Below are 23,401 nucleotides of genomic sequence, written 5' to 3'. Positions count from 1 at the left end.
GGGGTCCACTGTATTTTTTTTAAAGTTTCATACTTTTATTTTTGTTTTATTTTCTTAAATCCATACATTCATGAGAATTCCATAGTCTTCAGGATAAAGACACACGTACATTATAATGCAATCCTCTATTAACAATGTTTTACCCACTATTACAGAGTACTACATTAAAATATTTATACATAAAATAATGCTCCATACATAATGTCATTTTCCACTTTCAGTATACTACACAGAAAATGACATATATGAATATTTTAATACAGTACTCCATAATACCCACAAGGTGCTTTATCAAGTCATAAACAGATCAGATTGTAACTTGATAAAGCCCACTGTGTGGGTGATATGTTGCTGATAAAAGATAACATTATACTGTATTTTTTTTTTTTCAACAAGTCTGCCGTCTCCCACCGAGGCAGGATGACCCAAAAAGAGAAAGAAAATCCCCAAAAAGAAAATACGTACTTTCATCATCATTCAACACTTTCACCTCACTCACACATAATAACTGTTTTTGCAGAGGTGCTCAGAACACAACAGTTTAGAAGCATATACGTATAAAGATACACAACATATTCCTCCAAACTGCCAGTATCCCAAACCCCTCCTTTAAAGTGCAGGCATTGTACTTCCCACTTCCAGGACTCAAGTCTGGCTATATAAAATAACCAGTTTCCCTGAATCCCTTCACTAAATATTACCCTGCTCACACTCAACAGCTCGTCAGGTCCCAAATACCATTCGTCTCTATTCACTCCTATCTAACATGCTCACGCACGCTTGCTGGAAGTCCAAGCCCCTTGCCCACAAAACCTCCTTTACCCCCTCCCTCCAACCTTTTCGAGGACGATCCCTACCAAGCCTTCCTTCCCCTACAGATTTATACGCTCTCCATGTCATATTTAGAAACAAAAAATAAGGCAATATAAATATAGTGCTTGAAATGTGGCCATTGATCTAGAAATTTGGTTGCAGCTTTTTAATATTTAATTGTAATGAGAACCAAATGATTGTTAAGTTAATTATTTTACCTTAGGAATTGCACCTGCAGCATCAAAATTAGCAACTACACCTACCATCCGACTTATGACCTGCTCGACATATGTCCATTCGACTTACAGCCATGCATCTGGCAGTTGGGCTGGGCCGGCTGATGCATACCGCTGTGCAATATTTGACGATACTCACGGCGGCAATGCGCCATGCAGGCAGCATCAGTTTGAGTAACCCTACCCTATCAGCAGCATCACACTGTATTAACTGTACTAACTGGACAGTAAATTTCACCATGGCCCCTAAGAAGAAGTCTGAATCTTGCACTGGAGATTGTGGCAAGTAGGCAAGAAAGGCTCTTACTCTCGAACTCTCTTTATTTGTTTTCACTGTTGCACATAAACCTGTCTCTATCTGTCTGCCTGTATATCAGTCTGTCTGTATCTGTCGGTATCTGTCTATCTGTCTGTATCTATCTGCCTGTCTCTCTATCTGTCTTTATGTCTTCCTGTGTGTGTCTGTCTTTCAGTCTACCTGTGTGTCTGTCTTTCTGTCTGCTTGTCTCTATCTCAGAGCTGCTCATGAACCAACAGGTATTACACATGAAGCAGAGTTGTCATGTCTTCAATATGACGCTGATATCGCTCTACGGCTTATTTATCTATCACAATTCATCTAATATGGCATAATTTATATATTTTTTTTTTTATTATCACACCGGCCGATTCCCACCAAGGCAGGGTGGCCCGAAAAAGAAAAACTTTCACCATCATTCACTCCATCACTGTCTTGCCAGAAGGGTGCTTTACACTACAGTTTTTAAACTGCAACATTAACACCCCTCCTTCAGAGTGCAGGCACTGTACTTCCCATCTCCAGGACTCAAGTCCGGCCTGCCGGTTTCCCTGAATCCCTTCATAAATGTTACTTTGCTCACACTCCAACAGCACGTCAAGTATTAAAAACCATTTGTCTCCATTCACTCCTATCATAATAAACAATATAAATAACAAAAACCTGATATACACTCTAGAATGAATAAAATATGAACTTAACTGCTTTAAGCTCCACATCTTACGCCTGTGCTGGCAATGCAGGTACACATTAAAATCATTAAGAGTGTGTAACTGGTCTTGATGATGCCATATTAATAATAATAATAACACAATGTGTGGTGTAAATATTATGCAGAAAATTCGGAGTGTGGAAATTAGAAGGTGTGGAGTTAATAAAAGTATTAGTCAGAGGGCTGAAGAGGGGTTGTTGAGGTGGTTTGGTCATTTAGAGAGAATGGATCAAAGTAGAATGACATGGAGAGTGTATAAGTCTGTAGGGGAAGGAAGGCGGGGTGGGGGTCGTCCTCAAAAAGGTTGGAAGGAAGGGGTAAGGGAGGTTTTGTGGGTGAGGGGCTTGGACTTCCAGCAAGCGTTCGTGAGCGTGTTAGATAGGAGTGAATGGAGACGAATGGTACTTGGGACCTGACGATCTGTTGGAGTGTGAGCAGGGTAATATTTAGTGAAGGGATTCAAAGAAACCGGTTATTTTTATATAACTGGACTTGAGTCCTGGAAATGGGAAGTACAATGCCTGCACTCTAAAGGGGGGGGCTTCGGGATATTAGCGGTTTGGAGGGATATGTTGTGTATCTTTATACGTATATGCTTCTAAACTGTTGTGTTCTGAGCACCTCTGCAAAAACAGTGATTATGTGTGAGTGAGGTGAAAGTGTTGAATGATGATGAAAGTATTTTCTTTTTGGGGATTTTCTTTCTTTTTTGGGTCACCCTGCCTCAGTGGGAGACGGCCGACTTGTTTAAAAGAGAAACAAAAAAAAAAACAATAATAATCACTCTGAGGCACATTAAATGTGTGTAAAATGTTAATATAGACATATTGCATAATCCATCTATGATTTTTTTCAAAATTATATAATAAACATGCTATGTAACATATGAACATATAAATTAACATTATTATGAGATGTTTTTCTGGTCGGCTTGACAGAGTGAACAAAACCCATTCATGTCCGGGCTGGTGACAACAACAACTGGTTTGTTTACAAAACTTGCAAACCTTCTACACACTCATTCTCTCTCTCTCATTTATTCATTTAATCTAGTTTACTCACCTCTCACTCTACATTAAGACTACAGATATTTTAACCCTTAAACTGTCCAAACGTAGATCTACGTTCACATGCGTAGCGCTCCAACCTTGATTTTCCCCATTTGAAAGCATGTAAAAAGAAAACGTAGATCTACGTTCAGAGCCCCTCGCACGTGGACGTAGATCTATGTTTGGACAGTTTAATTGTTAAGGTAAGTAATTATATTATAGTTTAATAATAATAATATTATTATCAATATTAGTACATACATATTATTGTAATAATAATACTGTAATAATTATTATTAATATTATTATTAATTTAGGGCACTAGAGCACAGATCCACTGTCTGGATTTTTTGGGTTATCCTAGGTAATTTATACTATGTATGATAACTTTACTTATGTGTAACTGTGAGAGAGAGAGAGAGATAGAGACAGAGAGAGAGAGAGATAGAGACAGAGAGAGAGAGAGCCAAATTCAGTCAGTCAGGCAACCACCCACCCACCCACACAAAGGCCAGCCGGCCTGCTAGCCAGCCAGCCAGATACGTATTACATATGTTCCAGAGTTGTTTCTCTTTACTTAGGGCATAGATTAGAGGACATTCTGGCATGATGGCACTACCAGTGGTATTCTCCCATTCCACTGTGTTGACAATACTTAAAGATAACAGTAACATATGATACTGTATGAGATGTAAAATTTACAATACAGTTCACTACCATGTATACATATTATACAGTACATAAATGATTAAAATATATCTATAGAAGTAAATTATGGTAAAAAGAATGAAATAATGATTGTACATTACATTACAGTACTATGTAGGTAGTTTATATAGCAAAGGTTGGACATTATGCCCTACCCAGTATGTCGGCAATTTTCAAAGGTTCAACTTACGTCCACTTTGACTTACGACCAGTTGGTAGGAACCAAGCTTAGTCATAAGGTCAGATGGTACTTTTACATATAATTAGTACTGTGCTGTATACAGTGTCTCATACTGGTGCTATCTATTAATTTCTCTCAGCATCATTTCATTGCATATACTATATACCTTAGGCACATATATTAACCCTTACAATTTTAATATTTATTTCTGACACCGAGGCAGATTGGCCCAAAAAGAAAAACGAAAGTTTCTCTTGAAGTTTAACCCTTTCAGGGTCCGTCCCGTAGATCTACGGCTTTGCGTTCAGTGTCCAAACCGTAGATCTACGTCATGAGCTCAGCTCACTCTGATAAACTGTGAGTGGTACACTTGGGCCTAGATATGAGAGAATACATCTATGTGGTATGTGTGCACCACATAAAACAAATCCTGCAGCACACTGTGTATAATGAGAGAAAAAAACTGAAACCAAGATTTTCGATTAAAACAGCAACTTTGCAGTGTTTTTTCATATGTTTTTTATAGTTGTATTTGCAATTTCTTGGTCTCATTTGATAGAATGGAAGACATATTACAGAAATAGAGATGATTTTGATTGGTTTTAGCACCGGAAATGGCTTGAAACTGAGCTCAAAGTAGCGGAAATGTTAAATTTTTGTCGATGTTCAAGAGTAAACAAACGACCTCACACGTCTAATACATGCCAGCTGGTGGATCTAATACACATTCACAAATGTGGTGATGATATTTATACAATTATTACAATATTGCATAACAGTAAATCTTCTATTTTTTGGTGTGAATAAAAATTCATTATGTAAATAAAAAATAAAAATGGGATTTATTTGTAAAGCCTCAAAGCGTAACTAATGAACCGAGGAGATGTTAGTTTAGTGCCAGGAATGCCTACATTGTTTATTCTGGATGCTATTTTGAAATTGGAATATTTTGAACTTTGTGTTAAATTGGCCAAATTACCAATTTCCGATCACTTTATTTTGTAGTTGAAACAGTTGACTTGGCGATTTCTTGTGCTCAATCGATAGAATAGAAGTAATACTAGTAAAATAGCTAAGAATTTGGTTGACTGGAATGATGTAATTGGCCTAAAATGGAAGTCAAAGTCGGCAAAATCGCCGATTCGTAAATATCGCTGACACATCAAAATTTGCGAGAGCATAATTTCGTCAATTTTCCATCAAATTTCGTACTTTTTGTTTTATTACCTTCACAAAAAGATTCTCTACTATTTCATAAGAAAAAATAACAAATTTTTTGGGGGGAAAATTCTTGGACACTGGGGCACCACTTCAGATTTGGGCCTTGGACCCTGAAAGGGTTAATAATATATATACAGGAGAAGGGGGTTACTAGCCCCTCGTTCCCAGCATTTTAGTCACCTCCTCCGACACGCATGCCTAACAGAGGAAGAATTCTGTTCCACTTCCCCATGGAGAAAAATTGGAAGCACACACAGAAAAATAATATTCCTAAAACCTTTTGGCTACTGTTAAGCACTGTTAAGAAAAATCCAAATAAATTAATCATCATAAATTGCAAGAGTTCAGCCACAAACAAGAGTCATTCCTGGGAATAAAGTAGTCCTTTCATGTTTTCCTACATTACTTCTGCCAGCAGTAAGACTGGAGGTAGTGGAGATGTTATGTTTGAGAGATGTGTTAGGTGTGAATATTACGCAGAGAATTCAATGTTAAGATTAGAAGATGGTGTGGAATTACCAGAGGTATAATTTAGAGAACTGACGAGGGGGTTATTGAGGTGGTTTGGGCAATTAGAAAGGATATAGCTGAATAAGATGACTGAAAAGATACATAAATCTGGAGTGAAAGAAAGGAGGTGCATGGGTCATCCCAGGAAGGGTTGGTGAACAAGGTTTTTTATTGCTAGGGGTGTGAACATCCAACAGGCTTGTGCATGGATGTTAGAGCAGTGGAGAAAAGTTTTGTATGACTTGACATGCTATTGGAGTGTGAGCAAGGTAACATGAAGAAATTCAGGGAAAACCAGTTAGCTGGACTTAAGTTCTGGAGGTGGGAGGTACTGTACAGTGCCTGCAGCCTCAAGGAGGGGTGAAGATGTAGCACTTTAAAGGGTCATCTGAATTGTGGTATCAGCACACTTTTGGCAAGACAGCAGTTGAATGACTGATGGTGAATGTGTTAAGTTTTTTGGGGTCACCCTATCTCTGTGGGAAACAGTTGGTGTGTTTAATAATTATTAATTGTTATATGTTTTTTTTCCCTATTGATTTATTCAGCTTTTTAATGTTTTGTCACTATTTTTCTTTGTATATTTGTGCACAGATACATATGCATGTTCATATTCTTACTAATTTAAATTATAGTTAAAGAAAAATAAAACTTAATGTATCCCATATGTATACATGTCAACAGAATGTCAGTAAGCAACTTAAAAGAAGCCACATTGACACCCGTCTTCAGAAACTTACCGAAGGACGTTGCTTGGACTGGGCAACTTGTGAGGCTTTGGCCATGGCTTCAGTATTGCATCAAGGTATACTTGGTAATAGTTAAGTATAGTTTTTTGTGGATTTAATCGAATTGAATCGAATAAGACGACGAGAGCTGTCGTGAGATGGGAAGGAAGAAGGATAAGGAAGGATGGAAATAACTGGAAAAGGATGGGAAGGAGGGGAAGAGGAGGAATTAAGGCAAGTGGCCCAACCACTTTGGGACATGTGGTACTGAAGTCCTGGAGACGTAGATGGAGAGGCTTGAATGATGTCGTTACTTGGCTCACTAGGAGAGGATGGCGAAGGCAGTGGTAGGAGCTGGGAGTGTCAGAAGGCAAGCAAGCAGGATGAGTTGGTTATTGTCTTGAACCATTTTTCAGTGCATTGAATTTTGTTCGAGAGATTTGTAGCACACGTATGGGAGAGCTGTAGTAGAGTTCGTTGGTTTGGAGTTGGTGGAGTATCTGTTTGAAGGTAGGGTATGGTCTTTCGTCGCTTTGGTACGTTGCAGTGTTGTCTTGGAGATGTTGGATGAGTTCTAGGCGAGCCATTCGTGTGGGGTATTGCATCGTGGTGTAGAATGTGAGTCCTTTGTGTTCAACCCATGGTGTTCCAGGTAATCGACGTGAGCGAGGTGGAGAAGGCGGTGGTGGAGTTGAGGAAGGTGGTGTTGATTCGTTGTCAACTTCAGTAGACGAATTAGAAGATGTTTCTGGTGGCAAGGCTTCTGATTGATTTAATATAGCTATTATTTTATTTAAAAAGAAAATTTGTTATATAATACCTTATTTAAGGTGAGTGAATAAAAAAAAATGTATGTAAATTCCAAGGTGACTATTTGTATGCTTTTGTAAAGGGAATGTAATAATGGAAATGGCAAAACTGATAAAAGTTTGAATTTATTAATGGTGCATTTAAAAAAGAGAGCAAATTAAAATCAGCTTGAATTGTAAGCAGAATACTATTTATGGGTTAACATGTAGAGAAGATTCAGTATGAATTGGTTATTTGTATGGCAGAGTAATTCCAATAGAATACCAGTAGAAATTTAAGCAAAAAATTATTGAAATACACACACTTAAAGTCCCAAGTCTTTGAAAGATGAAAGCATTTTTCCTCTATATTTTTCAGTAACAGAATTTTTTTCTTAAAGGTTTCAATATACGTTTAAGTGGTCAAGATGTGGGCCGAGGTACATTCTCACAACGGCATTGCATGTTGGTTGATCAGGCAACTGATGAAATGTATATTCCTCTTAATCATATGAGTGAAGAACAAGCTGGACACATTGAAGTTGCCAACAGCATTCTTTCTGAAGAAGCAGTACTTGGCTTTGAATATGGAATGTCAGTGGAAAGCCCAAACACGCTCTGTATATGGGAGGCACAGTTTGGAGACTTCTACAATGGTGCCCAAATTATGATTGATACATTTGTATCATCAGGAGAAAGTAAGTACAGTATATTTTTTCTTAAGAGCAACTGCAGGTCTTCTTCATTTTAGATAGATTACTTCTGTGTTTATAATTAAAGTTATTGGTAGTGTAATTCACTGTAATGCCATGTGCATTCACCTTTTATATAGGTACATATACCTGTGATATATTCCTGTGACCAGTTTTAAGTTTTTCTACCCTTGCAGCCTGGCCTGGGGTCAAACTTTTCTTTTGATTGACTGGTCAACCTGACTGTTGTCATTGGTGGTCTGTCAGCCCACATATCCATCACAGCCTGGTTGATCTGACACTTGGTATAACCATTTTATTACTAGGATGACTTAATTCATATGATAATTTTCATTATTGCTCTTGGTGTCTTTTCTGTTGATGCTTTTCCCTCAGGAAAAGCTACACATTCCCTACCCACTCTAAAACCTCCTTGCTCATCCGCAATCCTACATTCTGTCTTACCTCTAATTCTTTCAATAATAACCCTACCATACACTTTTCCTGTTATACTCGGTAAACTTATTCCTCTATAATTTTTACAATCTCTTTTGTCCCCCTTCCCTTTATATAAAGGGACTATACATGCTCTCTGCCAATCCCTAAGTACCTTCCCCTCTTTCATACATTTATTAAACAAAAATAACAACCACTCCAACACTATATTCCTCCCTGCTTTTAACATTTCTGTCATGATCCCGTCAGTTCCAGCTGCTTTACCCCCTTTCATTCTATGTAATGCCTCATGAACCTCCCCCACACTCACATCCTCCTCTTCTTCACTCCTAAAAGATGGTATGCCTCCCTGGCCAGTGCATGAAATTACTGCCTCCCTTTCTTCGTCGACATTTAAAAGTTCCTCAAAATATTCCCACCATCTACCCAATACCTCCATCTCTCTATCAACTAACTCTCCTACTCTGTTTTTAACTGACAAATCCACTCATTCCCTAGGCTTTCCAATATTTTTTCTTATTTTCATCAAAATTTCTTGACCATGCCTCTCCCACTTTATCATCTGCTCTCCTTTGACACTCTCTCACCACTCTCTTCACCTTTCTTTTATTATTCTTTTATTATTTATGAAAGTTAATATATGTAGGAAAATGGTTGACACAAAGTGGCCTAGTAATGGTTCTGCCTCATGGATATGATGGTGCCGGCCCAGAGCACTCATCATGTCATATTGAACGCTTCCTGCAAAACTGCGACTCTAGTGAAACTTCTCCAGATGGAGAAGATGTCAACTGGATTATTGTCAATCCAACAACTCCTGCACAGTATTTCCATTTACTCCGGAGACAGGTAAGATGAGGGTGTAGTTAGTCTGGAAATTACTTGTCAAGAAACATATCCTAATACATGTATTTGTATTTTTCTAAAAATACAAGTTGATGAGTCATTGTTCATTTGTTGCTTGCCATGATGTTACTTATGATAATGTAAATACACTAATTTGAAAAATGTATTCAGTGCACTTATAGCTTTACATTTTTATACACGTGTATAAACTTTCTATAAAAAATTTTGTTTTTCATCTATGTATTTAGCACTCTTAATTAAGACAAGCAGGGCCCATAGCATACATATTTCTCAATTGATAGTAACTTAGGAGCTGTAATTATCCATGTTTTTTTTCAGTGAAGTCTATTGATTGATTACTTCTGGCAGATGCTGAGAAACTACCGCAAACCTCTTATCATTGCTGGTCCTAAGATGATTCTCCGTCTACCAGCTGCATCATCTGATCTGGAAGACATGGCTCCTGGAACACACTTCCACCCCATCATTGGTGAGTTGTAAGCTTAACATGCATGTGCTTGACAATATAAAATGCTATGGAAATAGATGTATTTACATACAACACAATACTTTCACTTTCCTTTAGTAACAGTGTTAGCATCAAAGAAGCAGTCTAGCTTAGGGGAAGATGCCAAGAAGTTTAAGCATAAAACTGTGCCTCTAGTAAAGAAAATAGAGGCAAAAGATATGCCAAAAGGTGGTGCACACACGAGTGATTCAGCCCAGGCTTATGAGGTGAGGGCATCAAAAATTTCTTTGATTAGAGACAATGAGCAGAAGATAAGAGCTTGTGTGATAAGTAACCAAATTATGGCACATTGAAAAAAATGGAAAAGTGGTCAATACAGCTAAATAAAATTGAAAAAATGCTGGATGACTAGATTCACTACACGTATCATGTTTTCACGTATAGCTCAATTTTTCTGGAACATATCTCAAGTGAAATGTTATTGTCTACTTTATTAGAATATTCCAACATGTGCGGTGGCTAATTCACAATTAGTCCATTAATTTGTGAAGAAATTCTTCTGTCCTTGACTGTTATCGACTCATGACTTAATTGTTGTCCAGGATGAACAGTTCATCTTAATTTTGAGTTGGGTGTGAATTATTACAGCCATGGTAGTGTGGCTTTTATTCTTTACAGTGACTGATATTCTTAGAGATTCTTATTTTGAAATTAGGTTTAAAAAGTTTTAAGATAGTGCAATATCCTGGAAAGACTAACAATATGTCAGCCTACTTTCATTAATGCAAAACTTAATTTTCTTTTTTTAGGTGACAAAAATGTTAACCCTGACAGTGTCAAGAAAATAATTTTTGTGAGTGGGAAACACTATTATGCTTTAGTGAGCGAAAGAGAAGCTCGTGGCATCACAGACACTGCAATCATCCGGCTGGAGTGTCTCTGTCCATTCCCAACCAACGACATCAACAATGAATTGCTGAAGTACAAGAAGGCCAAGAGTTAGTTTAACCCATTTTTGGGGGGAATATTTTTGGACATATTGTTAACCCAATATGTTAACTTCTGTTCAACAGATAATGATCTAAGTACAGCCTCTCCTCACTTAATGACGGAGTTTCGTTCCTAAGACCACATCAGTAAACAAATTCGTTGCTGTGCAAGAAAGGTATAAAATACCGACAATATGAAAGTTAAGACACATGTGCAACATCTGGATATCTTTATTGTAGACGTTTCGCCATCCAGTGGCTTTATCAATACAGATTCTAGGACATAATTGGAAGACAGTAGAACTATATACAAAAGATGAGGTAATCAATCCCTCAGCCTTGGAGTTAGTGTTCACAGCATCGTGGTGGAGGAGAATCTGGAGCAAAGGCAAGAAGACTGGCGGTTATATAGGCGTCAGTGGATAAGGACGTGCAGCAGACGAGGGCATAGTCACTGGTAGGCGGGATTCCCCAGTGGAAGTAGGTCCTTCCCAAAGAGATGGGTTAGTTGTAGCAGCCGTGAAGAAGGTCTTGTAGATGTCCTCTGAACCAAGATTCCATGATGTTGCAATGTCTGACAAGTTGTGCAAGAAAGGTGTAAAATACCGACAATATGAAAGTTAAGACACATGTGCAACATCCAGTGGCTTTATCAATACAGATTCTAGGACATAATTGGAAGACAGTAGAACTACATACAAAAGATGAGGTAATCAGTCCCTCAGCCTTGGAGGTAGTGTTCACATGTGTGTCAACTTTCATATTGTCGGTATTTTATACCTTTCTTGCACAACTTGTCAGACACTGCAACATCATGGAATCTTGGTTCAGAGGACATCTACAAGACCTTCTTCACGGCTGCTACAACTAGCCCATCTCTTTGGGAAGGAACTACTTCCACTGGGGAATCCCGCCTACCAGTGACTATGCCCTCGTCTGCTGCACGTCCTTATCCACTGACGCCTATATAACCGCCAGTCTTCTTGCCTTTGCTCCAGATTCTCCTCCACCACGATGCTGTGAACACTAACTCCAAGGCTGAGGGATTGATTACCTCATCTTTTGTATATAGTTCTACTGTCTTCCAATTATGTCCTAGAATCTGTATTGATAAAGCCACTGGATGGCGAAACGTCTACAATAAAGATATCCAGATGTTGCACGTGTGTCTTAACTTTCAAATTCGTTGCTAAGTGAGGAGCATACTATAATGGTAGTGGGTTTGTGTCACCAATCTTTGATATTGTTTTAATGTCACCTTTGAACTAGTTGTAGCATTTCTAGCATATTTTTTAATGTTTATGCACTAGTGTACTGTGTACAGTGGAACCCCGAGTTTCGAACGTATTGACTATCAAACGCTTCGAGTTTCGAATGCTTTTTTCACACCAATTTTGTCCCAAGTATCGAACATGCCCTGTATTTCTAACCGCGTACCAGACCTGTCCGCCTGCCCGGGGTTTCCCCTTCCAAGCAATAAGTGCTCCCTCACTCCTCCTCCCTATCTTCCAGATACCATCAATAATCTTCAATAAAGGTAAGTAAAAATGTTATTTTATATGTTTATTTATCTATTACTAATTGTACTATGTATATTTGTTGTGTGTATGTAAAACTATAATTAATCTCTGCAAAATGTATTTTTTTTTTTTTTTTGGTTTCAGGAACGGATTAATTGCATGTACATTATTTCTCGTGGGAAATATTGCTTCGAGTTTCGAACGTCTTGACTTTAGAACTAGCTCCTGGAATGGATTAAGTTCAAAACTCGTGGTGCCACTGTATTGTACTGAACAAAATAGAGGAAATCAGCTCTAATATACATTTAGGTATGCATACTGGTCAGACAACCCGTTGTAAGTCCGATACGTCGGTAAACAAGTATGTCGCTAGGTGAGGAGATGCTGTATAGAATTGCAAGAAATTGTACATAGTGCAGCAAAATTTGTTAATGGCATTTAGTAAACATACCATACTATCATTCCCCTACTAGCACTGAATAACAAGATGACTTGCAAGATTGAGATTATGTAATGGAGAATGTTTTTTTCTGAATTTCTAATTATAGAAAAAACTACTTCCTAATGAGATAGCAGTTATCACATTATAATATGATATTGTTTACCATTGTTGAAAATCTATTATGTAATTGTAATTATGTATATCCTCAGCATTTGTTTGGTCGCAAGAGGAACACCGCAACATGGGAGCTTGGGTTTTTGTGCACTCACGATTTGAAAACTTGTGTTCAACAAAGGTATTGCTTGATGTTTATATTCATTAATGTAGATAGTGTAAATTTAAGGAACAATGCAGCTTAAGCGAGCAACTCATACACATTTCAATATTTTATACAGTAGAACCCCCTTATCCACTGATTTGGTATCCATGGTTTACTGTGGCTGAAAAATACTTCTTTAATTTTGCATAATAATGGCCCCAAAGTGCAAAAGTAGAGAAGCTGACAGTTCTTCAAAGCCTAAGAAAAGCCGTGAAGTGCTTCTCCATTTTTTTTTAACACATCGGCCGTTTCCCACCGAGGCAAGGTGACCCACAAAGAAAGAAAAAAAAAGTTTCATCATCATTCAACACTTTCACAATCACTCATACAGAATCAGTCTTTGCAAAGGCGCTCAGATACGATAGTTCAGAAGTCCCTCCAAACTGCCAATATCCCAAACCCCACCTTAAAGTGCAAGCACTGTACTTCCCATTTCCAGGACTCAAGTCCAGCTAACCGGTTTTCCTGAATCCCTTCACAAAATATTACCCTGCTCACACTCCAACAGCTCGTCAGGTCCCAAAAACCATTCGTCTCCATTCACTCCCATCTAACACGCTCACGCATGCTTGCTGAAAGTCCAAGCCCTTTGCCCACAAAACCTCCTTTACCCCTTCCCTCTAACCTTTCGAGAACAACCCCTACCCCGCCTTCCTTCCCCAACAGTTTTAAGTGCTCTCCTAGTCATTCTACTTTGTTCCATTCTCTCTAAATGACCAAACCACCTCAACAACCCCTCTTCAGCCCTCTGGCTAACACTTTTAATAACCACACCTCCTAATTTTCACACTCCGAATTCTCTGCATAATATTTACACCACACATTGTTCTTAGACAGGACATCACTGCCTCCTCACTGCAGCATTTACAACCCATGCTTCACACCCATATAAGAGTGTTGGTATCACTATACTCTTGTTCATTTCCTTCTTTGCATCCATGGATAAAATTCTTTTGTTTCCACAAATACCTCAATGCACCACTCACCTTTTTCCCTTCATCGATTCTATGGTTAACCTCATCGTTAATAAACCCATCTGCTGATAAGTCAACTCCCAAATATCTGAAAACATTCCCTTCTTCCATACTCCCTCCCTCCAATGCAATATCCAATTTTTCTTTATCTAAATTGTTTGATACCCTTACTCTTATCATTGTTCACTTTCAGCTTTCTACCTTTACACACACTATCCTTATCCATGAAAAATAAAGTATTTGCATTGATAATTTGCTATTTGTCAGGTTTTGAAGATGTATATTGGAGAGAACTAAGTTAAGAAACATGGACAGTTATCATATTTTATATACTTTTAATTTTTGTACCGGAAAAATCAGCCACAGAACAAAAATTAAAGATTAAATAAATTTCCTGTTAAATTTTATCATATACCCAACTTCTCCCCATTATACAGTAGCCATGTTGCAGTTTGGTGGGTCATAATTGGACTACTGATAGTTACAAATAGATAGAGACTTTAGCCTTCTCTTTAAACATATCAAACTTATATTTCAGTTAAATCCTATATTGCATTCTCATGATCATAAAATTTCGTTATAGAGCTAAAGTTATTCTTCGCAATGCAGTTCTAATTAATTTTACATGCAAATTAATGCCTTCCATTTATTATAGTTGCAGTATGCTGGCCGGGAAGTACTGGGTACTACAGCAGTTGGTATTGGTGAACTTCACAAACAGGAGGTTCAACATGTTATGCATCAAACTTTTACTTGCTGACCTGACTAAAAACAGTCATGCGCTGCATAACAACATTTAGGTCAACAATGGATGGCATATATGATGATGCCATGCGCTGCAGTCGTATAAAAGTATAGCACATACAATTATGTACAGTACATATACTTGATAATAAACAACTATGTTACTGGTTTATGTATTACTATACTGTACTTTTAATCGTTAGTCTAGAGTGTACTCTTTCTACTTACAAAAAAAGTTTACTGTAAAACAGTATGCTGTGTTATGCCGGCAGCAGCCTCATACATCACGTGTTTACCGCGTCTCTTGCTAGCATCATTTTCCACTGTGCTTGATTTTATCTCATGTTTTGTTCATCATGGCCCCTAAGCATACAAAATCCACTACTAATGTTGCCATAGCTGAAGAAGAGGTAAGAGAAAAGGAAACTGCAGGAAAAGAAAAAGAAGAAAACCCCAAAGAAAATTCACAGTGAAGAGTTTAGCAGAAGCTTTTGCAGACCTCAACAAGCTCCTTCATGGGAGGTTCCTTGATGCAGGTGAAGGGGCTCTTGATCTAGGGAATTGGATCTGTCCTCTGGTTCCCTGAATTGAGCCTGAATACCCTCCATCCCCCCCACATGCGCTGTATAATCATACGGCTTTAGCGCTCCCCCATGATTATAATTATATAATCAAGCTCCTTAAAAAGTCTGAAAACATGGACCTCAACACTGAAAGGTTTTCATTAATAGAAAGGAATGCTCATGGTGCATTATCTGCTTACAAGCAAATTTATGATGAAAAAAAAGAAACAATTGCCTATAGTATTCAGTACAGTAACATGATGTACAGGTTTGTAGCCTAGGAGCAAGAGGCTATACCATATAGCCTAGGTTTGCGTAAGTACACTATGACATTGACAGAATGATGGTATCGCGTAACGATGCATTTCTCAGAACATATCCCTGTCATTAAACGATGCATGACTGTAATATTAAAAGCACATTGCCAATCTTGTGGTTAAATATGGTAGTCAAGATAACTTTAGATTAATTTTTGTATATGGCTAATACAGGTGATATATGGTAATAATTACTGCTTATCAGATGAGCATATGTCTGTAGAAAATAAAATATTAACAGGATAAAAGGTCTAAGCTATCATATCATAGGGCCTCTTCAAAGACAATGATTATGTATGAGTAATGGTGAAAGTGTTGAATGATGAAAGTTTTTTTTCTTTCTTTTTGGGTCACCCTGCTCCAGTGGGAAATGGCCGACGTGTTAAAAAAAAAAATACCTTAAGTCTTTGATGCTGTGCAATACTGAGATTTAAAAATGCAGCTAACATCAGGGCCATTAGTGCATAATCATTAACCCTTAAACTGGCCAAACGTAGATCTACGTTTTTTCAACATTTGAAAGTATGTAACCTGGAGTTTACCTGGAGAGAGTTCCGGGGGTCAACGCCCCTGCGGCCCGGTCTGTGACCAGGCCTCCTTAGGTCAGTGTCCCAGGATGCGACCCACACCAGTCGACTAACACCCAGGTACCCATTTTACTGATGGGGAACATAGACAACAGGTGGAAAGAAACACGTCCAATGTTTCTACTCTGGCTGGGAATCGAACCCAGGCCCTCACCGTGTGAAGCGAGAGCGTTAACCACGTATATCTACTTTTGGAGCACTACGCATGTGAACATAGATCTGCTTGGACAGTTTAAGGGTTAAAAGCTGATGGTATCTTTATTTAGACTGCTATTTTTATCTGGCCTTTAGTACATATTATTGTTCCATCTGAATGCCCAAGTGGTTTTTTTTTATTATTCAAACCAGAAGAGTGAATTCCTTTAGCCTAAATACTGTGTACATTTGACTGATACATAAGGCTGTTCAAGGGAAATGCAGTATTTGAATACACTTTGTATCTAATATATCCCTCTAGGGTTTTGTATTATTTCTTACCAGTTTTATGTAGTGGATGAAAAGCATTCATTGCTGTGTCATGTAAAGCATTTTGTGAGGGTTTGGGTCACTGTATTGATTCCACAAGAGGTGACAATCATTGAAGATTCTCTAAGTGTTTCTTAGTGGCTCAAAACAGTCATGTAAAAACTATAAAGTATATTTGACCCTGTGGAATAAATTTGTGGTGCACCAGGTCTTCATCACAAAACGTCAAGTCACAGTAGCAGCTCTCATACATTTACTGTGTAGCACTGGATGGACGTATCTTTTGAAGGGCTGAGTAATAAAATAGGAAGATAGGTATTCAAATACTTTTTTTTGCTTTTATAACAGAACTTATAGAAAAACAGCTAGGGAATGAGTTATGATACATGTGTTTTCTTCTTTTGAGTCACACTGTCTTGATGAGAAATGGCTCGTGTTTAAAAATCTAGTCCAGGAACTTTGTGATTACACATACAGTGCATAAAAGTAAAGCTTCACATGCATCTTCTATGATTATTTTGACTGCAGAGAGAATGACAAAATGTAGGAAGAATAATCTTCACAAACTTGGATGTTTTTTCTACCTTGGTCCTCCTAATGTGGACTTTTATTCCATTATCCATTTTCACCCCCTGTTTTGACATGCTCTGTTCACAATGTTTTTTTTTTTTTTTTTTTTATCACTGCTTTTGCAACAAGTTTAGAAGCATATACGGCCGTCTCCCACCCCATTTCCAGGCAGGGTGACCCAAAAAAGAAAGAAAATCCCCAAAAAGAAAATACTTTCATCATCATTCAACACTTTCACCACACTCGCTGCTGCATTTACACATTATCACTGATTAACCTCATCCTTCATAAATCCATCCGCCGACACGTCAACTCCCAAGTATCTGAAAACATTTTGCAGAGGTGCTCAGAATACAACAGTTTAGAAGCATACACATATAAAGATACACAACATATCCCTCCAAACTGCCAATATCCCAAACCCCTCCTTTAAAGTGCAGCCATTGTACTTCCCATTTCCAGGACTCAAGTCCGACTATATGAAAATAACCGGTTTCCCTGAATCCCTTCACTAAATATTACCCTGCTCACACTCCAACAGATCGTCAGGTCCCAAGTACCATTCGTCTCCATTCACTCCTATCTAACACGCTCACGCACGCTTGCTGGAAGTCCAAGCCCCTTGCCCACAAAACCTCCTTTACCCCCTCTCTCCAACCCTTTCGAGGATGACCCCTACCCCGCCTTCCTTCCCCTATAGATTTATGTGCTTTCCATGTCATTCTACTTTGATCCATTCTCTCTAAATGACCAAACCACCTCAACAACCCCTCTTCTGCCCTCTGACTAATACTTTTATTAACTCCACGCCTTTTCCTAATTTCCACACTCCGAATTTTCTGCATAATATTTACACCACACATTGCCCTTAAATACTGTTCACATATATGCTTCAATGTAAACACTTGATCTACACATCCCCTACCCACTCTGAAGCCTCCCTGCTCATCCACAATCCTACATTCTGTCTTACCTCTAATTTTTTCAATTATAACCCTACCGTATACTTTTCCTGGTATACTCAGTAAACTTATTCCTCTATAATTTTTACAATCTCTTTTGTCCCCTTTCCCTTTATATAAAAGGGACTATACATGCTCTCCGCCAATCCCTAGGTACCTTCCCCTCTTTCATACATTTATTAAACAAAAGTACCAACCACTCCAACACTATATATCCCCCTGCTTTTAACATTTCTGTCATGATCCCATCAGTTCCAGCTGCTTTACCCCCTTTCATTCTACGTAATGCCTCATGTACCTCCACCACACTTACATTCTGCTCTTCTTCACTCCTAAAAGATGGTATACCTCCCTGGCCAGTGCATGAAATTACCGCCTCCCTTTCTTCCTCAACATTTAAAAGTTCCTCAAAATATTCTCGCCATCTACCTAATACCTCCCTCTCCCTATCTATTAACTCCCCTACTCTGTTTTTAACTGACAAATCCATACTTTCCCTAGGCTTTCTTAACTTGTTTAACTCGCTCCAAAATTTTTTCTTATTTTCATTAAAATTTCTTGACAGTGCCTCTCCCACTCTTTCATCTGCTCTCCTTTTGCACTCTCTCACCACTCTCTTCACCTTTCTTTTACTCTCCATATACTCTGCTCTTCTTATAACACTTCTGCTTTGTAAAAACCTCTCGTAAGCTACCTTTTTCTCTTTTATCACACCCTTTACTTCATGATTCCACCAATCACTCCTCTTTCCTCCTGCCCCCACCCTCCTATAACCACAAACTTCTGCCCCACATTCTAATACTGCATTTTTAAAACTATTCCAACCCTCTTCAACCCCTCCCCCCCACTACTCATCTTTGCACTAGCCCACCTTTCTGCCAATAGTCGCTTATATCTCGCCCGAACTTCCTCCTCCCTTAGTTTATACACTTTCACCTCCCTCTTACTTGTTGTTGCCACCTTCCTCTTTTCCCATCTACCTCTTACTCTAACTGTAGCTACAACTAAATAATGATCCAATATATCAGTTGCCCCTCTATAAACATGTACATCCTGGAGCCTACCCATCAACCTTTTAGCCACCAATACATAATCTAACAAACTACTTTCATTACGTGCTACATCATACCTTGTATATTTATTTATCCTCTTTTTCATAAAATATGTATTACTTATTACCAAATTTCTTTCTACACATAGCTCAATTAAAGGCTCCCCATTTACATTTACCCCTGGCACCCCAAATTTACCTACTACTCCCTCCATAACATTTTTACCCACTTTAGCATTGAAATCCCCAACCACCATTACTCTCACACTTGATTCAAAACTCCCCACGCATTCACTCAACATTTCCCAGAATCTCTCTCTCTCCTCTACACTTCTCTCTTCTCCAGGTGCATACACGCTTACTATAACCCACTTTTCACATCCAATCTTTATTTTACTCCACATAATCCTTGAATTTATACATTTGTAATCCCTCTTTTCCTGCCATAGCTTATCCTTCAACATTATTGCTACTCCTTCTTTAGCTCTAACTCTATTTGAAACCCCTGACCTAATCCCATTTATTCCTCTCCATTGAAACTCTCCCACCCCCTTCAGCTTTGTTTCACTTAAAGCCAGGACATCCAGTTTCTTCTCATTCATAACATCCACAATCATCTCTTTCTTATCATTTGCACAACATCCATGCACATTCAGACTTCCCACTTTGACAATTTTCTTCTTATTCTTTTTAGTAATCTTTACCTACATAAATTCAATAACCAGTGGTGTGTTATGAAAAAATTGCTAGGTTAAGCAACTGACACTTAAGCTTTTCAGTAAAGCTAAAGCACAAATATTATTGATTATAGTTAAATCAAATTATTTTTGACTTCTGGGCAAATAATCAGTAACTTTAGTGTAAAATTCTGACTTGTTCTGAAGACCTTGCAATATTGTTTCAAGTGATCAGACAAAGCTTTGCAATTTTTCTTGACCTTGAGAATTTCTTTAGTTTTAATTTTTTTTAAGCATAGAAGCTATGCTCTATAGATGTAGTCATTGCAAGAAATATTAAAAGTATTATAATTATTATAATCAAAAAGAAGCGCTAAGCCACAAGGACTATACAGCAATATTAAAAGTAAGTAATTAACAGATGCTAGCAACTTCACTGTAAGCCATGTCTAAATCATTCAGCTTTATAGAATTCATATTTTCTACTAGTACAGTTATTATCTTTGAATTCTTCTGACATATAAACAACTTTTAAGGAGTGATTTCACTTATCAAAAATCGAAGAAACAGTAATGGCTGCATTTCAGCTATTGCAAAATAAAGCTCTGGAAATTCTTTTCTCAATCCACATAATGAAGGAGAGTATAAAAGCTCTGAGAATATTAATGAGTCCAAATTTGCAAATGTAATATTAACCAGGTTATATATTGTCATATTTCTACAGCATTGCCAGCAGTGATCTACTGGGATTAGTAATAGGGGGAGGTGGGTAGTAGTAAGAGATGGACCACTGAGAAACATGGGGGTGGTAGTAGTGGGCAGTGGTTGCAGGAGAGGGCAACTGGGAAATGCAAGGGGTAGGATAGGAGTGGGTAGCAGTAGGAAGATAGTAACAGGGAATGGTAGGAGGACAACCAGGAGGACAACCAGGAGTACTTGCAGGTTTCATTGCACTATCTCTAAAAAAGGGAATGCTCAATGATGACTACAAATATTACTGAGTAAAAGGCTAGAATTGGAGTGCTTTTTCACAGCATAGTAGATTGATCTGAATCCTAATTTAGTGGCTTTGAGAAAAAATTCCATAATTTAATGTAAATTAATAGTTTTCATCTTATGTCTGGCAGTAGCATATTATTTTACAGTGAAAGAGTGGATTATGACTGCAAATCCAATATTCTATACCTGAAGAAGGTTTTGGGGGTCAACACCCCTGTGGCCCAGTCTGTGACCAGGCCTCATGTATATTCTAACAAGTTTTAAGTCTGAATTCCTTTTACTTGGAGTTCAAAATCACTGAAACAAATAATAAAAATGTAAGATACTATATACAATAATTTTTTTAACTCAACAAGTAGATATTTTGGTTGGAAGAATTGTTAAGAGTAAGCAGTGCTTACTTTGCTTCTCATAAGTACACACCACTGTTGATAACACATTCCCAGCACCAAAACCCAGCAGATTTTGATAGTACATGAGGTCCCCACTTATACAGCAGGTTAGGTTCCAGGCTACTGATGTAAAATGAAACGGCCTTTTTACACTTTCAAATGCATATAAGAGCCTGATAAAATGTGTATACTATCATGTATTAAGTAAGCAACAGAGCTAGGCCTAAAAAATGCAGTACACACATTACTTTAAATTATTATTATAATCAAAAAGAAGTGCTAAGCCACAAGGGCTATACAGCACATTACTTTAAAATATTTTCATCCCTAGCTTATAGTGAGTGGTGAATGTATTTATTGTAGGAAGTCTGAATAAATGAAGAATAGGTATAACTGAGCTAGGTAGTAGGTTGGTAAACAGCAACTGCCAAGGGAGGCACTACTATCCTGCCAAGTTAGCCTAATATGGAAGCCTGTACTTGTTTTACATGATGGTAGGATTGCTGGTGTCTTTTCTCTGTCTTATAAACATGCAAGATTTCAGGTACGTCTTGCTACTTCTACTTACACTTAGGTCACACTACACAGGTACAAGCATATATATATACACACCCCTCTGGGTTTTCTTCTATTTTCTTACTAGTTCTTGTTTATTTCCTCTTATCTCCATGGGGAAGTGACACAGAATTCTTCCTCCATGTTGTAAAAGGCGACTAAAATGCCAAGAGCAAGGGGCTAGTAACCCCTTCTCCTGTATAAATTACTAAATTTAAAGAGAGAAACTTTTGCTTTTCTTTTTGGCCACCCTGCCTCAAGTGAGATACAGCCAGTTTGTTGAAAGAAGAAGGTATAACTGAAAACCGCAGTACAGTGGACCCCCGGTTAACGATATTTTTTCACTCCAGAAGTATGTTCAGGTGCCAGTACTGACCGAATTTGTTCCCATAAGAAATATTGTGAAGTAGATTAGTCCATTTCAGACCCCCAAACATACACGTACAAATGCACTTACTTAAATACACTTACATAATTGGTCGCATTCAGAGGTAATCGTTATGCGGGGGTCCACTGTACGTATTTGCGAAATGCTGTAAAGCGAAGTACCATAAAGCAGGGACCCTCCTGTACTCCATTTGCCCTTACCACACATACAATTACTTTTTCTCTCCACTCCAAATCTCCTGTCACTTGTTGTACATGTATTAAACTTTAAAACTGTGGTTACTCAGGAAGTACTGTAATAATACTTTCTTAAACAGGATGCCCATATTTTTGCACTTTTTATTTCCACACAGTTATCAGGGCAACAAAAGTTACACCATATCCTAAATATTTAACTTAGTAATAAGGTGCACATTACAATAATGTCGAAAATTTTATAGCCACCACTGTTTTACTAGAGGATGTTCAATTGATGTTTATAGTTCTGTAATATCAGATTGGTGCTTTCAATTAAAACTGTATCTAATTGTATGAATCACAATAATGTAAAAAGTATAAATTATTATTCTTTGTATTATGAAGTGTATATGTATTGTAAAATTTAAATTATATTGTATACCAGTAGTATTACTTCCCAAGGCATTTATTATAGATCTGTGACTGTTTTGAGTTTTTTTGCTCCCATAGCCCAGTCTGGTGTTTGCCTAGTCAACCAGGCTGTTGTTGGAAGCTCACTGTTTCACATATCTATCACAGCCTGGTTGATCTGGCAATTCTTGATGGATCTGGTAGTAGCAAGATATAGCTCTGCTTACTTATTTAAAATAAAAATATTGTTTCACAGGTAGCAATAAGCTTTATCACATCACTTGGCTTTAAACTAGAGAGCAACAGGTTCTTAGAGAATTATGCCACAAAATTATCAGCAATAGGTAACCGTTCACTGGCTACTCATTCTACTTGTTATTTAATTTTAACATACTGTATGTACATGTATTGTTATTTGATTCCTGAATTTATTCTCTTAGCACTAATTATTTTGGCACATTTTTGGATTGGATTTTCTTAATCTGTATTGTGCTTTATCAGAGATTATACCATGAGGGGTAGGGTTCGTCCTAGGAAAGGATGGAGGGAGGAGGTTAAAAAGGTTTTGTGTGAAAGGGGCTTGGACTTACAGC

At 37.9% G+C, this 23,401-nt stretch overlaps 1 protein-coding gene across 5 annotated transcripts in view; it reads left to right on the top strand.

Annotated features, from left to right (window-relative positions):
* LOC128696082 (2-oxoadipate dehydrogenase complex component E1) overlaps positions 1-15,177 on the top strand; it is a 35,179-nt gene extending 20,002 nt beyond the window's left edge. For 2 of the 5 annotated variants that reach the window (XM_053787135.2, XM_053787139.2), the window contains 7 exons: positions 6,413-6,548; positions 7,646-7,942; positions 9,039-9,241; positions 9,608-9,728; positions 10,517-10,705; positions 12,868-12,953; positions 14,607-15,177. In XM_053787135.2, coding sequence (XP_053643110.1) covers positions 6,413-6,548; positions 7,646-7,942; positions 9,039-9,241; positions 9,608-9,728; positions 10,517-10,705; positions 12,868-12,953; positions 14,607-14,711 — 1,137 coding nt within the window. In that variant the 3' untranslated portion in view covers positions 14,712-15,177. Of the gene's footprint in view, positions 1-6,412; positions 6,549-7,645; positions 7,943-9,038; positions 9,242-9,607; positions 9,729-9,824; positions 10,139-10,516; positions 10,706-12,867; positions 12,954-14,606 lie in introns of those variants that run through there. The other 3 variants (XM_053787136.2, XM_053787137.2, XM_053787138.2) reach the window with 3 other exon arrangements.
* The last annotated feature ends 8,224 nt before the right edge of the window (positions 15,178-23,401 follow it).

This window comes from Cherax quadricarinatus, chromosome 48, assembly GCF_038502225.1.
Source record: "Cherax quadricarinatus isolate ZL_2023a chromosome 48, ASM3850222v1, whole genome shotgun sequence".
NCBI classification, from domain to species: domain Eukaryota; kingdom Metazoa; phylum Arthropoda; class Malacostraca; order Decapoda; family Parastacidae; genus Cherax; species Cherax quadricarinatus.
The sequence above is the reverse complement of the archived record's forward strand: the minus strand, read 5'-3'. Positions and strand labels throughout refer to the sequence as shown.